Source organism: Agelaius phoeniceus, chromosome 8 (genome assembly GCF_051311805.1).
Source record: "Agelaius phoeniceus isolate bAgePho1 chromosome 8, bAgePho1.hap1, whole genome shotgun sequence".
Lineage (NCBI taxonomy): Eukaryota > Metazoa > Chordata > Aves > Passeriformes > Icteridae > Agelaius > Agelaius phoeniceus.
In genome coordinates, this window is record NC_135272.1 from 30,057,020 (window position 1) to 30,074,673 (window position 17,654).

Sequence of the window (17,654 nt, forward strand, 5' to 3'; positions counted from 1 at the left end):
TCATCAAGGCAGGCAACACACAGTGTCTGGTTCATCACCAGCGTGGAGGGAGCGGAAACTTGTGTTTCCTCACCCCAATCTCCACCCTTATGAAATGGAAATAGAGGGATAAAAGGCTTTGATTCAGGTGAAATCTCACAGGAGCACACAGCAAATAATTTAACTCTAACCTTTAGAACTACCTCTTAAATCCCTTTCCTAGGAACATTTAATAAAACCAGCAAAAGGCGCAAAAATCATAAGCACCACTTTAAGCTCCCAACTGCACGTTTCCACTGCCAATATCCAATATCCTTTCTGGATAGATAGATAGGGGTGGGAAGATTGTGCCCAAGTGCCAGGCTCCCACCAGACCTATTTAAACATCTCACTTGTACAACACATGAGGAACTTGACCACAGACCCTTGTGAAATGCTGGGACATCATGGGACACCACAAGTCAGCAGCCTCCAGGCAGAAGGACAGAAAAGTCCCTTGTATTTGAGGCAATCAGCTATGGTGAACCAAATGCCACCTAGTTCAGGCTTAAACATCCTCTGTGGAGGGAATCCAAGCACTGAACACACACTTTGAAAAGAAAATACATGAATCCTTCTTACAAGGCTGGCACTGACCTCAGAAACAGCCTTATTACATTAAGATTAATATGCACCACCTTAATAGCAACCCTTACATCATTCACCCTGAGAAAACAATAAACTACAAAAAATGAGGTAACTGCTCCATTAAAAAGAATGAATAAAAATAATAGTAATAATAATAATAAAAATCTGAAAACACAAATATGTGAAGCTTTTTTTCTTAGCAAAGGGAGAAATCTCTGAGAGACTTTCAAGAATTTAGGTGCTATGAAAATGGGAATACGTAATGCTCAAAGACAATTATTATATGTGTAGGTGAGCAGCCAGTTCCCAATATATTACTTAGTTCCTTTTACTTGTTAGAAGATCAATAAACATTGTGGCTGTTTGTCTGGCCATGATTTGGCCTGGATAAAGGCACTAAGAGCTTTAGAGGTGGGAGAATAAATTGCCCAGGAATCCTAAAAGCACACATTGAGAAGCCCTGGTCAAACATGAAGGCTCTTATTCAAACATTGAATGGGAGTTTTTAACCTCAAACCAAGATTGGAATAGCCATGGAGAAGTGCCTACCTCCATTCTCTTCACATAGAGGATTTAGTTAAGTACTTCATTTTGCTTCAGTTTGCTATTTTCAGTGCAGTCTGAGATGTTAAAACATTTCAGCCACACAATACAGTTAAGAAGGTTGAAAGTCAAATTCGTCAGAATCTTAAGAACTCTCAGGAATATTCTGTATGGTTGGAAAATGGGCAAGCCTTTGTGATGAAAACTGCTGGTACAGATAGGAAAAGAATTATTGGGAGAAAAAGGACAAGCACAGAGTATTTTCTATTGTTGTTCTTTTCCTGTTTTTCAATATGACAAATCTTTGTTTTTGTGTCCTCTTTAGTTTTTGGTCAAACATGCCTATGAACACGCCTATTTTCCTCCTAGCTCTTCATTAGGCTACAAAAACATCATCTCACTCCCTGTGTCTCCCAGTTAGCCTTTGTCTGACCCTCCCTATGGTCTAATCAGCAAGAGCTGGGATCTGCAAAGAGCATTGAGTTAGGAGCCAGCAGGAAGAGGACAGGGACCAGAGCAGTCATGACTCACCTGTCTTCTATCCGAACCCAGAGGTCATTGAACTGCCTCTGGCGATGGTGCTTGTGCTGCTTCTTGTGCCATTTCTTCTGCCTGCCAAACTCCTCCAGCTGGCTGATGCTGTCGGGCAGCAAGAGGTGAGGAGACAGGCTGTCTTCTTCATCCATCTGCTGTGGCTTCAGGGAAGGAGATGCCAGTGGGACCTGCTCAGAAAGCTGGACAGGGGGCAGAGCTGTCACTGAGAGCCCCTCCAAGGCTGGGCTTGTCTTTGTCGTCCTTGAACTGCAAAACACAACATTTAAATATGAGTAAAGGAGGAAGGGTGCCAAAACAAAGGTGAAAGCAGAAGACTGCACTGCTTGGTGAGTGCCCCTGACTGCTGAGAAGGTGCACAAGGCCTTGCTCTGGGGCAGGTAAAGACAGCACTGGCATTTCATAGGAAGCGTTCAAGTAAACACTTAACTGAAAAATGGGGAAAAGGCAAGAGACACTCTATTGCTATTTTCTGTCATTTTAATGACTTCTTAGAGGCCTTAGAGTCTGCCTCTTATAGGAAAACAGATACCTGAGGAGAAGCTGATTTTAAATTAATAAATTATCTCATTATCTCTTCTTCTTTGTTCCCCCCCTCCCCCCCCCCCCCAACTTTGGATGTCATCTGTAGAAAACAAGTCATTGTTTTAACTGCAACAAGAATTATATCTCCTCATCCAGTCAGGACTGGGGAGAAGGAAGCCTAGGCTGATGATAGAAGCATGGAAGCTTGGTAGCTGGGATGGGATAGGTGAGACCTGAACTCCAGCAGGTAATGAAGAAAAAAGGGGTAAATGACCTATCCAAAGCCTCCTTGAAACAATCCTCCAGAGCTCTTCAACCCTGTCTGAAGTATTACCACCTCTTGTATATGACTGGAATGATGCAGAAAAAGACCTTTTATTTTCATCTTCTAGAGTTTCACCGATTTTAGAAGAAAGTCAATATAAACTCTCTCCTTTGGTATGCAGCCATGTGAACTTATTGTGAGCTAAGATAGCTGAAACAAAAAACTAATAAACCAGGACTGACATAAAGTTATTTTTCCCCCCTAACTTCAGTAGAAGTTCATATTGAGTCTTAATTGCAAGAAATTTTCCTGTCCCTGGGATGGGCCAATGAGTTGTACATACAGAAAATAGGAGAGAATTAATAGGCAATATGAAGCTGTGGTCTGCAAAACTATTTCTATTACATGGATGCTATGACTTTTATGACAGAAACAATTAAAGCCACGTGAAAAATTTTGCCTCCTGAGTGAAACCAGTAAGACATTTTAATGAAAAAGTAATAAAAAATCCTAAACTTCATTGGTGACAATGTACAAAATGTGCCGCAAGTGAAACCACATGTTTCATTTATGGAACATTTTGTTCTCTTCCAAAAAAGTCACATCTACTACTAATGAAAGCCTTTTTTCTTTTTGACTTTCTTGAAGTCTGTTACAATACCAGTCTTGATGGTCACCTCTATTTCCAGTGCATTGTGTTTCATCCAAAAGTCTTCCCAATACCTACTGATAATTAATTATTGTTACTATGACACTCACTGGCAAATACCTTGTCACTTGTAGCCAACATTCATGGAGTTCTTCAGAGATCATACAACGGATAGAGGAGAGAAAGAAAGTTTTCTAGAACTAATCCTAAAATTCTTCATGGTTGGTTTTATTATTAAAACACACAAGAAAATCCCTTTTTTTTCTTCTTTTCCCAATCATTCAGACTCCCAGTGAGTCCTTTCCAAACTCACCCATACTCACTCCATGCTCTATTTTATACCACAGATAGATCTGCCGGTTCTAAATTTTTTTCCCCATTAACACTTCCTTTCATGTTTCATGTTGAGGGTGAATGTTCCCCAGTGCTGCAGTTTCCTTTGAGAGTTCTTGGTGCTTTTCAAAGCCTTTAAGAATTCCTCATCTATGGCACCATGGCTGAAGCGAAGCCATCTCCTGACTCACGTAAATGAAGAGGCACTCACAGGTATGCACTGGGGGAGGTCTCTCAGACCACAGCAGAGAGTTCTTAATTTTTATCCAACCATGATGGTGGATCAGTGAAGTATCAACATCCAATTGCAGCCATTTAGCAGCTTGGAGGATAACACAGGGTGAACTTGGACAGGAGAGTTGAGGCAGGTAGGAAGGACCTGGACCAAGCACCTACAGACACCTTGTGGGTCCTGAGATGGCAGCAGAGACCAATGGGTGGCCAATGGAAGCCACTGAAACTGAGCTGTAGCCAAGATTTCTGTTTCCATTGAATTCCTTCTCTGTGCCTCATGCTCTGATCAGTCAGCAGCTCCCTGAGACGCTGCAGGCAGGAGCAGCCCCTGTGTGCCAGCTCAAGGCTGGGGCTGCTCTTTGATTCCTTGAGTGGTCTTAGGGATATCTGAACACGTACTTTCCACCTTTTAACACCTACTATTTTCTTACATGTGTTTACCTTGCTCTGAGCTCCCCGTAAACTGGAACCAGTAGAGAGGTGTTTTTATGGGTTGAGATTTTACAAACCACTTAAGACGACTGGCAGCTCCCTCCTTATTAAAATTAATGACTTTGGGCATCAAAATCCCAATGGTGGCTTTGAAAGTTTCTTGCTTAATTGTTTCCACTACCATCACATGAGCCACAGGTTGTAAACTTGATATTTCAGAACATTCTTTGGGAAGAGAATAAATAAACACTGGAGAAATGTTAAAATGCTGTAACCTAAAGAGGGTTATAAACTAACCACCAGCATGTTAGAGTCGAGTCAGGGGGAATAGAGCCACTGTGGCAACTGCATATTAGATTTGGTTGATATTCATTCCATTATGCATGCACAAATATTTTTTAAATTATTAGTAACTGCTAATAATTGCACCAAGACTTAAGAGAGACTTTTGAAAGCTGTATGTTGATGCATGTTTGCTCCTCTAAAAGAAAAGAAAGATAGTTTTAAACTGATTTAATCATTCAGTTACAGTAATTATATACTATATTATACATAAAAATAATAATTACAATAAAAATAAACAACAAATAAATATTATAAAAATATGATTAATTTATTATGAGCCTGGTTCTTTTCAAATAGGACTGTCATCCTACAGATATTCTGTCAGAAGGAAAATCAAAACAGAATAGGGATATTTAATCCAAATATACTGCAAGAATATTTGAAGATGCTAATTTAATGTAAGAAAGATTTCCTATAAGATAGTAACTTCCCTATTGATTTCAGTAAAAAAATTATTAATAAAAAGTGCTCAAATTTATTTGTATTCTGGATTTTCCCCCTAAAAAATAAAGGAAAAAACCTGCCATCTTCAATTGGATACCTGGACAATCGATCTCTGCATTTCATGAAGCTTTACTGTTAAATTCAACTGCTAAATTCAACTGCTCATTTCATGGACTATTTCGTGCCTTTCCCCTGGTCTCAGTCTCTGTGCACTCTGTTAGCACAGCTGCACTGTATGAAACCATGGGGATATAATGGACTTTTTTTTCCCATTCCTTCACTACTGCTGAGACAGCTTTTCAAGATACATAGTTATTTTTAAAGTCAGGGAAAAAGCAAGGCTAGTTCTCAGTTTGTGAGGCCACAGTGCCTTTTCTGAAGAAAGAGTGAGAAAGTACCACCCAAATATCTTGGTCCACACAAAGATCTCAGAGATTTTTCATGAATAACTTGATACAATTCCAGGCTTAGAGGTTCCACCCATTTTTAAATGTATCATTCCCACACAGGGTGGTCTTGGAAAAATGAAAATTATTTCAGGCCCTTAGGTGGGTTTTTCTCATCTCTGACCTTAATTTCCTTCCCTGGGATGTGCAGTCCTGCAAAACAAGTACTCCAAAACAACCAAGTACAAATAAGAAAACGTTGGAGTCTCAACAAATATCCTATGTGGCTTGGTCCTAAGGTACAGAAAGCAGTGAAAGCAGGAAAACATTTATTCTTGCTGGTTCTTGAAAACACTTAATCCACAGACAAAGACCTCTGTGGTTTTCTTTCACTTCTGGTGAAATTTGCCATCCTTTTCTAATTCTTTCCAAGAATTAAAAGAACAAAACAAAACATGTAAGTTGTTTGGACTGAGCTGGATGCTCCATTAGGCTGTCTCAGCATTCCTCTCTCTGCCTTGTGGTCTGCAGTGTCACTCTGTGCTGGCACTGACCACTGAAAATTGACTCATCACTGGGATTTTTTTGGGGCTATTGAGTAGATCTGGTCAGAAAAATGACATTAACACCAAGATGTCGTGCAAGATATTGTTTTCATAATTCCCAGGCTTAAAACTGCACAGGTCAGGCAGGGCAGACCCCAGTAACGCCTCTGCCCCTGACCTGCCAGAGTAACGCCAGCAATGCTTGGACTGAGTCCCATCAAGCCTCCCCATGGGCTTCCACAGGGCCAGGGAGGGACTTGCCCTTGCTGTATGCCTTTGCTGATGATACACATCTTCCAGACAACGAAATCATCAATCTCATTTTTTTCAGCAATCTTGCGGTTAGCATCTCTGTTCCCTCAGATATGTGCAGAAACTTCCGAAATCCCAGCCTGCCAATTTGTTATTTGCATCCTGACTTTGCAGCACGAGCAATGGAAAAGTTTTGCTCAGAAGACTGCCATGCTTTGCACGGGCTTCCAAGCACAGCAACATCACTGAGGTTTTCTTGCTTCAGTTCTCAGAACTATCAGACAAGGGGAGATTTTGTTTCATCAAGAGAGAAGCTGCGGTGATAGCAAGGAATGTGCGATGCAGCAGCTTCATCCTCATGCCACTGTTCCAGGGATGCAGCCGGCTGATGGCCAGACAGTGAGTTAAAAGTGTTTTATTGTGGATGAATTCTCATACATTCCAGCTGGGGTGTCTTGGTGAGGGTAGGAATTCGTCAGCCCCTTGCACACACCCTCGCTCCCCTCGCCGCAGGCCACAGAGACCTCTGCTCCTGGCTCTGCTTTCCCTACACATCTCTCTGAGAGAGTCATGCACACCCACAAGATGGGCACCACACCACAATGTCCTGTCCCATGAAAGGTTTTGCTTTTTTTCCCCTTTTCCACACTAGGATGAAGCTCAGACTTTCAAAGCTCTTGGGAGAGAAGCAAACAAAAGAGCAGAAAAGCAGGCAGAAATCCTAACCCACCCCGGCACTGCTCATAGGGCCTCTTTCCAGTGATGGGAACTGTGCACTGAGAGCACACTCACATAACCAGGTGACACCATGGACATAATGTCCTTCAAGATGAAAAGCATAAATATATTTTACTGCAAAAGAGAGTAACTGCAAAGCAAAGATCAGAGAGTTAGATTCTCTCCATGCTTAAACTTTATCTGAGCTGCTTCAGGCTAAGTGCTGTAAATTACTCAGGATGAATTAGGCTCAAGAGACAGCAAAAGAGAAATCCCTGATTACTCCTGTGAAATCCCTGATTATTCACTCACCTGATCAGCTTAATTATAATGAGGTTATTTTATTTAGTATGTAGTTGCCTTAGGCCTGTACACTAAAGTTAAAACTTCTTAGCAGAATTTGGAAACAAAGTTGTTTTTTCATTTTTTTGCACCATAGTCAACTACATCTCATGAGCACTTAAATTAGGTTAAGTAGTTAAATTAGATTATAGTCCACCCCCAACTTGGATGTGCTCTGAATCCATGTCAGACTATTTCTCTGGGAAGAATCACTGTTGCTCAAGAACTGTAACCTTAGTTTGAAAGCACATTTAGTCCTCAGTATACACACGTATGTATGTACAAATCTGTGCATAAATGAAATGAAAAGTTTGTGAAGATATTCACATGGACCGTAACGTTTTCCTTCCCACTTTGAGAAACTATAAACTAAGAGGAATAAGTAAAACTTTTGTTATCTATTCTATTTCATTAGAAGTGGAGCTGGTCTAAGGCATGGGAGAAGAAATGCAAACTTTCTGCGCTTGAAAAGCTGAATTTGCTGAAAAAAAGAGGGCAGCTGTAACATTTGTAACGTGTCATTTCCACATTTTCATGTGAATTCTTTCTGAAAATTCAAAATGTTTCATTTCAGCATTTTATGAACAAAGCTTCTAATTTTTTTTTAGTCTTCTGTTTTCAAAGACTTACATGCTACAAAGTGCCCTTTTTTGTTCAGAGATTGATCTCAATTAAAAAGAAAAACCCAACTAATATATAAAAATGACAAAACTCAACAAAACCCAATTCCTGCCTTCAAAAGCATCCTCAAAATGTTCCATTTTAAATTGCTCTGAACTTATTTTCCCTTCTTGATTTTTTGGTTCAGTTCTTGAACTGAATAATCCTTTGTTTATGAATCTTTCATGGAAACTCTGAGAGCTGCACGCTCCAGCCCCAGAGGATGGGCTGTGCCCTCAGAGGAAGGATGGGTTGACCTCCAGTCTTGTTTCCATTTTCCACATAAATAGCAAATAAGAACCTTCTTTGCTCATGGTAGACAAGCTTCACCCCAGGCTCTATTCCCTAAATCTCCACAGTCTTATTACCACCAAACCAATTTAGTGCTAAGCTATTTCTGCCTGGGTAGTTCAGCTTAAGCAAAATATTCACAATATAGATACTTCTGGTGCCTTGCTGTCCTATGGAAGTGGTACTTAAAGCTCCTTGGATAGGATCCCTATCCCATAGGTCCAGATGGGCTTTTTCCTGCTCAGGCATCCTGGTTCAACATGGGAGCACAGAGACATGCAGCTGTCCTGGGACACATGGAAGTCTCCTTTATAGAGGAGAGAGAGGCCTTCACATTCTAATTACAACTCTGTATGTCCATGCAGCACCCAAAGGCTTGCTACATGAAGTTAACTAAAATGTTTTATCATCTTATAACAAAATTTTGACTGCTGAGTTTGCAATGAATTTTAAGAAGCTGACTGACAAAAAAAAAAAAACAACCCAAATGGGCTGCTAGATTTGATTCCACAGTAGAATTACAGCTAATATACAACTGTTTATATCTTGCTCATTTACAATCCAAATTGAGTTCTGCTCCCAGATTGTCTCCACTGAGAATTAGTTTCCCTTTTTTGCTGGATCCTCCAGAGAGAACATGTATCTGCAGAAGCCCATATTCTCTATCATATCTTAAATATAAAAACTCTACAGAGACACAGCTGAGCAGGGCAACAAATGCTAAACTTGAGGGACTACTGCATTTTCACTGAGTTCAGACTGAAACTAAGGGCAGATTATTCACTGTTTGCCTGGTGCTGTTTTCTGCACTTCCCTCTGATGCTCTGAAGTTGAGTCCTGGCTGAAGTGAGGTACTGGGTGGATCACAGATCTGTGCAAGCACAGCAACTTGTGTTCCTGAAGTACCTTGCTCAGCCAAGGCTCTTACAATTGCAAGACACAGATAACGTGGGCTCCTAAGTAGCTGCTATCACCAGAAGGAGAGAGACACAGACCACTCAAATCCAGCAGCAGGCATAAGTGTGGAACCAAAGAGCCATGAGAAGACCACATCTGCAAGAGACTCCACATTTCTGTGACACTAAATCCACTTTTCTTCTCTGTAGCCAACACTGCAAAACATCTGATCTGCTCAGCCACTGACGGCTGCTGAGCTAAAAAAAGGAACACAGAGACACTCTGACTTTCTCCAAAATGTTGTTAGAGCCCATTGGCCTTGCCCATATCACAGTGCCTGAGTGTTTCCAAGAAAAGAACAGGACAGTTGTCAGAATCCCTATTCAGGCCACACTTCAGCCTGTCTGCAGGCATTTTCACTGCACAGCAATGGACAAAGCCCTCAAAATGTGACGAAGGCAGAAGAGTTCTCCCTCCAAACCCCACTTGCTTTAATGTCTAATGCTGTTCTGTCAACTCTAATGCTAATGGACTTCACATAAAGTCTCTCTATGTATTAGCCTCACGTCACAGAGGGTTCCCTCTCTGTATCAAGTCATGCTGATGGAACTGCTTGTATCAAATGCTCATTTCTGTTTGACAAAGCCATCCTTCACTAAAATTCTTCATTAACAAAGCATGCACATTGCTGCTGAAACTTAATGAAGAAAAGAAGGGTTTATATCCTCTTTTTTGAGTTTGCTAATTAAAACTTATGAGACCAGACCTTAAATATCCAGAAGGCTTCTGAGGCCATAGGAGAGACTGATTTTTAATGAATTCAGGTAAATCTCACTGTCTAGTTACAAAGAACAGGCTCCAGGTCTTCCTTTCTTAAAACAGGAAAACTTGCACTGACCCCAGAAAATATCTCTCCTTCACTGAAATGTCTATGATTATTATTTTTATTGGTGCACTTAAGAATCCCAGAATCAAATTATGCATGATCATGATTTTTATTGGTACACTTAAGAATCCCAGAATTAAATTACTCAGTCATTAAAAAGCTCCATCTCAGCAAGCTGACAGGCAAAGGGTGTGAGACAATGACAAACAGTACAAAGGTGACAGCCCCTGCAGGCTCCCTCCCTAACTCTGTTGGAGGCCTCACTGCACAGGAGCTCTAGGGGCTCACCTACCTCCATTATATGTGCAGATCTGTTTGTTTGTTTGCCCTGAAATGCTTTCTCTAAGTGCCAGTTGTCCGAGGGGGTATCACAGCTGAGTACTTGTAGCACTGCCTAGCTATGGAAAAACATGTAATATAGCAAGTGTAACAGACGTCAGAGACTCACCAGAACTATGCCTGGCATCTGGCACAGGTTCCAGCAGTCACATTAGCTTCTTATCACTGCACAAAGCTGAACACTGAGAGTGACCAAACTAGGACTTCTCATGAGGTGGTGCTGTAATACAGCTCAAACTGCAGGAAAGTCAATGCTGTTGAAATGATGCCCACGTGAGATGTTTTAATTAAAACCACAGGACGACTCATCTGTCTCTCTCTACAATGAGACTGAGTGCTTGGGGCTGCCCCACAAGCCTGTCAGTTCTGAACAGAAGGGGAGGCTACTCTGTCCCTCTGTTGCCTTCCTTTTCTAGTAAAAATTCATCTGACAGCCAGTTGGAACTGAATTATCCCAAGTAGCACACAGATCAAAAAAGCACAAAATACCAAAAAGGAGTGTATGCCCTTATTTTTGTGAAAATAAGCATGATGGAGTCAGGCTTTATGAGGAAAGCCTTTTTCTATACACCACAGTTGAACCTATAGGGGTCCTAGACCTCACAGGTCTGTTAATCACAGACTGACCAAGGCTTCTTGGAAAGGCAGGAAAGGTAAAGAAGGAAGCAAGTGGAACAGTGCACCCCAGTAGTGGAAGAAGAAGGAAAAAAAAATCAGTCTTCAGCTACATCACCTCATTTAAACCACTTCTGGTTGTCTGTGGATTTCAATTGATGCCTTTCTCTGACATCAGTGTGAATTTCTGACCATTCAACAATGACTGCAATCAGTATGAATGCTTGAATACATAGAAATTTACCTAAATTTATGGCTGCATTTGTGAAACAAACAAATGAAACCCTTGTTACCTCTGCTTTCTTTCAAGTCTACGTCCTTTCTCCTTAAGGGGAATGTTCTAAAATTGCCTCAGAGATTTAAAACCCCAGCACATGCTAAATGTCAATGGAAGCTGCAAATCCCACCTAAAACTTAATCTACATACAAATTTGATACAAGTGCAAAATTACCATTTAACATTAGCAAGGAACCCCATTCTTCTAGGGAAGAAAGATGATTCCTTTGTCACAAACTCAAAAGCAAGGTTTGTTTTGATAAAATGATGGCAAAAAGTGAATCTGTATCTACTGCACTCCCTGACTGCATGTCAACAAGTGGAACCACACGCTGCTTCTGGGAAAGAGTCTTCAGCCTAGGAGGCATCATGGAGGAAGGAGGGGGCACCCAGCAACACCAAACTGGAGTCAGAGGCAGGGACTCAACAAGGTCCTTCAGACCTCCCAGGACATGAGAAGCAGAGGGAGAGCCACCCATGGACCTGGACCAAACCACCACCAGTATTATCCCAAGGTGTTATACAGCCTTGGTTCTTAGCATTGCTGATTTGAAAAATCAGCTTTTTGTCTCCAAAGTTCATGGAGGGACTTCTGGATCTTCCTTGTGATGGAATATGATGCCTTGACTGTGTGGGTGTCAGGAATAATTCCTTAAAATTACTTAAAATGCCACAAATGCAGGCAATGTTACAACCTAAACCCACTACAGCAGCAGAGATTTACTGGTCTCTTTGTAGAATCACAAAATTGTTTAGGTTGGAAAAGACCTTTGAGATCATTGAGTCCAACTATTAACCCAGCACAGCAATGTTCACCACTAAACCATGTCCCCAAGTGCCACATGTACACACCCTTTAAATCCCTTTAGGGATGGTGACTCTACCACTTCCCTGGTACCCTGTTCCAATGCATGGCAACCCTTTCTGTGAAGAAATTTTTCCTAATATCCAATCTAAACCTCCCTGGCACAACTTGAGGTCCTTTCTTGTTCTCCTACTGCTTGTTATTTGGGATAACAGACCAACTCTCACCTCAGTAAAACCCTTTCAGGGAGCTGTAGAAAGCGATAAGGTCTCCCCTGACCCTCCTCTTCTCTGGGCTAAACAACTCCAGTGAGTTTATTTCTAGCAATGTTTTCTTTCCCTTTCAGAAATCAGGAGAAGACAATACCACAAAAGTATTTGAGATCCATGTTTATCCACTGTGGATTGGGATTTACATTCCACGGGCATAATGAACCCAGAGACGCAAAGATGTGGGCGCACAACATCATTACATCCTTGAAGATTATCCCAGTTTCATTCCATAATGGAACCTCTCCCTAATGACTCTGGCATGGATATGAACTATAGCCTTTAAAAGAGCTAAATGCCAACAGAAACCAGCAACTCTGCCGAGGCTTTATCGTTTTTCTTCAGTGGAGGGGAAAAGTGTTTATCTGGGAAGCGTTTCACATCACGGACAATAGGAAACTGTTCAGCTTTCCACAAATAGCCTGGTGTGCAACTTCCAAGCACTCTCCAAGGAAAACTTTGGAACACTAGCCACGTCTTTCCAGCAGGGATTTCATGTAAAGTAGGTAATGCCCCACATCCTTCATCCTGATTTATTCCTGCTTCATCCTCATTTCCAAGTGCTGACTTCAAACACAACACGAGGCTCATCTCTGAACGTGCACTTTGATCACTGGGGACTCCAGATTGGTATCGGCCCTTCAAACATAAACAGGGATGTGCTGTCCCAACAGAGGAATTTTTGGGACTGCCTTTAGTTTTGCAAGAGTAATTTGGAAATGTGAAGCTGGGGTCATATGACAACAGATGCAAATCTAATTGCCAGACAGGCACTGGGCACTAAAGCACTTGGAGCCTCTCTATGACTTTGCTGCTGAAGTGCTACAGGTTAGCAGGAAAATGTTACTATTCCTGAGCTGACTGGAAATCAATGGAGAAAGACTTCAGTGTGCTCTTTCTCACAAATGAGAGCACCAAATTGGGTCTTTTCCTCTGCAAGCTGCCACCAACAGAGAGGGGCACTATGGAATTGTGAACTGCTCTGATGTTCCATAAAGCAATAGGAATGGGAAATATCCCAAATTTAGTCCTTCTGTCAACTCTGGCTTCCAGTAGGACCAAATGTTTTCTTGCTGAAGTGACAAGCAATTGTTTTCTTGCTGAAGTGACAAAAGTTACAAACATGGTGGGTGCAAATTGAAAAATTCTGTACTATGGTGGGGCTACATGAGGCAGACAGATGGGCATAGCCAGGTCCACAGTGGCCACGAGGGGGTGAATCCTCCAGGTGCTTCTCCTGACCAATAAGAGCCTCTGACAGTGGCAGAAGATCCAGTTTTCACAGGCAGAACAACTGTATCACATGTAGCTGCTCACATAAGCAACAGGTCAGTGGGGAGGCCCATGCAGTTCAGTTTCTGCCAGACACTCCCTGTGACCCAAACTTTCTAAATTTTCACCTATGAATCTCAAAACTGGATTACTGTAGTGGTGTGTTTTTAGCAACTACAACTGCAAGAAACTGTCTTTATTCTGGAAGTTCTTCCACCACATCACTTGACAGCAACTGTACCTACATCCATCTACAGCATCTGATCCATTTTTCCTCCCTCCTGTTTCTGTTCACAGGTCCATTTTTCATTCTTCCTGGAATGCAGAGCATTTGGGAGTATGGGTGGGAAACCAAAATCTTTCAACACTCACTAATAGAAATTTTTTTATTAATTAACTTTGTGGGAAGAAAAGAAAAGAGAGAGAGCTGATCTTCTGCTCTGAAATCATGAATCACTGTGGAAGAGAAAACATGTCCTCTGAGGTACCTGAGGCCACTTCAGACAGAATGAGTGACTGAGCTGCTTCCTTGGAAAGTCCTGAGTCATCAGACACAGCAGTTTAATCCCCAGGAAATGGGAAACACATTGGCATGATGTTCACTTGCATGGAGCATGAGGTCCAGAGAAAGGTGAAACTCCAAAGACTCTGGAGATCAGTTTAGCTTGAAGAAGGATTTTAAAACCTAAATGCTTCTCTGAAGTATATCTGATCTGGATCTGGGTACTGTATTCCCAACACATGATTTCCTGGATGAATTAAACTCTTTACAAACTTTACAGATTGCATATGAATTTACTTTGACTTCTCATAAAAATGATTCAATGATCATGACACAAAAATGCATTCTGGCTTCTAAGGCATTTACTGTGACAAGTGCTTCATAAATTCACCATCCTTAATTTACTGTTATAAGAACTTATTCTTTTTGGCATTCCTGCTCCTTCTACTAGCACCTAACTTGGAGGAGGCTGATATACATGGATCTCAGCCTGACTCTTCACCATATTCTCCCAAAGGGACACCCACACAGTCATTTAGGAGCCAAAGCTGGATTGTGGCCAGCATGAAGTCCTGGCTTGGCTGAGGTACCATGAGTTTAGCATCAGTATTTAGCATTAGTATTTAGCATCAAAATGGGCAAGAAATGACACAAAATCAAACACACCACTCCCTCCGAATATGTACATTAGAGTGGCTTTCTACTTGTGGGGGCAATTCAGAAAGGTTTCAGTAAATTTCACAGCTTGCCACAAAAAGATCCACCCACAGGGAGTCATTTGGTCATGCCACCAGTCACATTACAGTGCTCTGGAGGGCTTCTAACCCCATTTGAACTCCAAAGAATGTCCTTATGAGCACCTGATCACTCATGAAAGATGAAACACCTACTTCTCAGCAAAATTCTCTGTAGAACACTGTATCTTTGATTGCTTTTTTTTAAGGAACTGTTATTGAAGGAACCTTAGGTGAAAGTGTCAGTAAGAAAAGTCATTGACTTCCTTTATTTCTGTTCCTTTTTTAGGAAGCTGTGCATTGTAAAGAGCTCCCTGAAAGCTAAATTATTGCACTCATGCTGAATCAACCAGCTCTATCGATTGCAGCACAGCCCACAGACCTCTTGCTGAAGGAAAGAAGTCAGCTCTGAATGTGGATAAGCTCTCTGTCCTAATGTGTGAGGCCTCTTTGCCTGACAACGTGATAGTGAAGGTAAGGGAAGTCGGCACTGCAAAGACAGAGTGACAGCAAACAGACCACAAACTTCCTCAGATAAACGACATCTTTCCAAGCACACAATACCACTTGATACCTTTGTGCCCCTTGAGCTGTTACAAAGTGCAGCTGCACTTCAGCCCAGATTGATGTCACCCGGGGTGGAGGCCATCAATCCACAGGACAAGTGCAGGCTGAATACACAAACAAAGTCACACAACCTCACTGTTTCAGTACAACGCTGGGGAAGGGACGGTGCAGTTTTTCCAAAGGTTTAAATGAGCTTAGTGACACATCTCACAGAATGACTAACCATCTAAAGCTTCATTAGACACCTAAAACCAGCCAGACACCTCCTGCAAGCAAGCTGGGCAGTTGTCTGAAGGCACCCATGAGCACTGCTCTGGAAAAGCCAGTCTTTTTACTTGGACTATAGAAGGCATCCTCACAACTGTGTGAACATACTCTGAGTTTTCCACCAGCTCCCTCATGGCTCCTCAAAACCGAAGATGGGAGAGGATCAGCAACCATCTCATATTAACAATGACCTCTAAAAGCTACTGGCACTGATAGAAGCCAACAACTTCAGTGCAAGTTGGATCAGCTTTATCTCTAATAACTATAAACCAAAATTTTCATCTCATACTCATGACCTGAGGTGAAAAGATCTGCGTTAGAATTGGCTGGAAGCAGAAAGAGGATGAAAAATCAGCTTCTCCTGTGGAAACAAGAACGTTGAAATTTGGCTAGGAAATAAGGTAAGAACTAGCTCTGAACTTTTGAAGTCTCCAAGGCTCTGTAAGTTTACTATTAGAGAGTTTATGGAGTATGAGATACAGATCTCCTAAACCTGATAGGCTGCAGATCAGCAAAAAACCCTAGAAACCTTAGCACTGGCTTCAGGACAGCTCAGTGAGCAAGCTGCCCTGGAGCAAAAAGAAGCAAGCCCGTGTTTCCCCAGAGGCCCCCTTCCCAAGGAACAGAATTATATGGAATATGAAACAATTTTTTCAAAAGAAACCAGAAATTTTACTGAGGATAAAATCTGATTATACAGCAAAGTGAATGTCCCACTGGGAGAACTAGTCAAGCATGAAATTCCTGCGAAGTTCTGTTCTGTATTCTTACTCCAAGACCATGAATTATCTTGTTCTTTCCCAGATTTTTTTTTTTTTGCAGCAAGTTGCTAAATTCCATTCTCTCAGAAGGTGATCAGTGTCTAAAGGTGGCCTAAAGGACACGCAGATACCCTGTCCCTAAGTAATGTGTAGCTCAGGAAGTGAGAGGATATTTAAATTTCTATGGCTGAGAATTTGTAAGTTGACTTTGCTTCTCTACCATGTTTTGGAGATCTCCTTCCATGTTTTTCGCCCTAGGAGTTACTTTGGCTGGCTCAGGCTTTGTGGCTGCAAGGTAGACACAGTGACAATTAAATTGCAAAGGGGGATATTTTAAAGGCACACAGGAACAGGAAAATGTAATGCGCATATTTTCATGGCTAAGTATTTTAAGCATTGAGTAGTCATATTCTCCAATGTTAGATGAGTCAATAAATTCACCAATGCATGCAGATGAACCCCATTTAATCCCTATGCACCTCTTACTGTAAATTATGCTGTCAGAGAAGCCCCCTAAATAATGGATTCACTTTTCTTCTCAGGGAAGTGAGCTAGTGATGGGAGTATGATCCTGAGGCTCAGATCAAGTGAAAGATTCAAAGGTTTACAAGAGGTTTAAGAAGAACTGCCACATCCCAATTATTCCACTCACACAAAAAGGGGTACATTTTCCCCTGTATCAGAAGAGATGGGATCCAGAGTCTACCTTTCTCAGTTCTTTTTTCCTCAATTAATTAGGTTTTTTCCAATTAAAGTGTCACAGCTCTTGTAATATTTTTTCCCACTTGTGTATTTTCTAAATGAACTCTACTTATTTCACAACAACTTTAACATTTTCCCTAACACATCCCAAAAATTAACAGTTATGCAGAGTGGAGCAACCCTGACTAGCAGGCACCAGAAAGCTGAAGTTGTGTAGGCATCCCAAGGAACCTGGCAAGTACTGGGAGATTCCTGAGAGTTCTGAAGGCATCTGTAATTTTCTGGGATCTCCTAAACTGGGTTTACCAAACTGGCGCTGTGGGAAATGTTATGTCAAACATTTTTCCCAATTCTGCCCATCACCTTGAGAGGTTTAGGGATCCTGATGGAGTGAAATGGCTGCATCACTGTGTGGATGGAGTGTGCTTTCAGCCCATGGGGAAGGAGAGAGCATTCCCTGGGGAGCAGAGACTTCCACCCTGAGATAATGGTGAGTAGCAGAGCCAGGGTCACACCTATAGGATGCCATTGAGAAGGGAGGGAGGAAGCCCTTTGCTTCAAACAGAAGGACAGGAGTAAGTTACAACAGCAAAGACACATTGCTTCAACTGGGACAGGAAGTGCAAACAGAAGGAGCGAG

At 41.7% G+C, this 17,654-nt stretch overlaps 1 protein-coding gene across 1 annotated transcript in view; it reads right to left on the minus strand.

Moving 5' to 3' along the window:
* Positions 1-17,654, minus strand: part of TRABD2B (TraB domain containing 2B) — a 264,555-nt gene that overhangs the window by 22,522 nt on the left and 224,379 nt on the right. Inside the window, exon 6 of the mRNA XM_054638614.2 lies at positions 1,681-1,950. Coding sequence (XP_054494589.2) covers positions 1,681-1,950 — 270 coding nt within the window. The remainder of the gene's footprint in view (positions 1-1,680; positions 1,951-17,654) is intronic.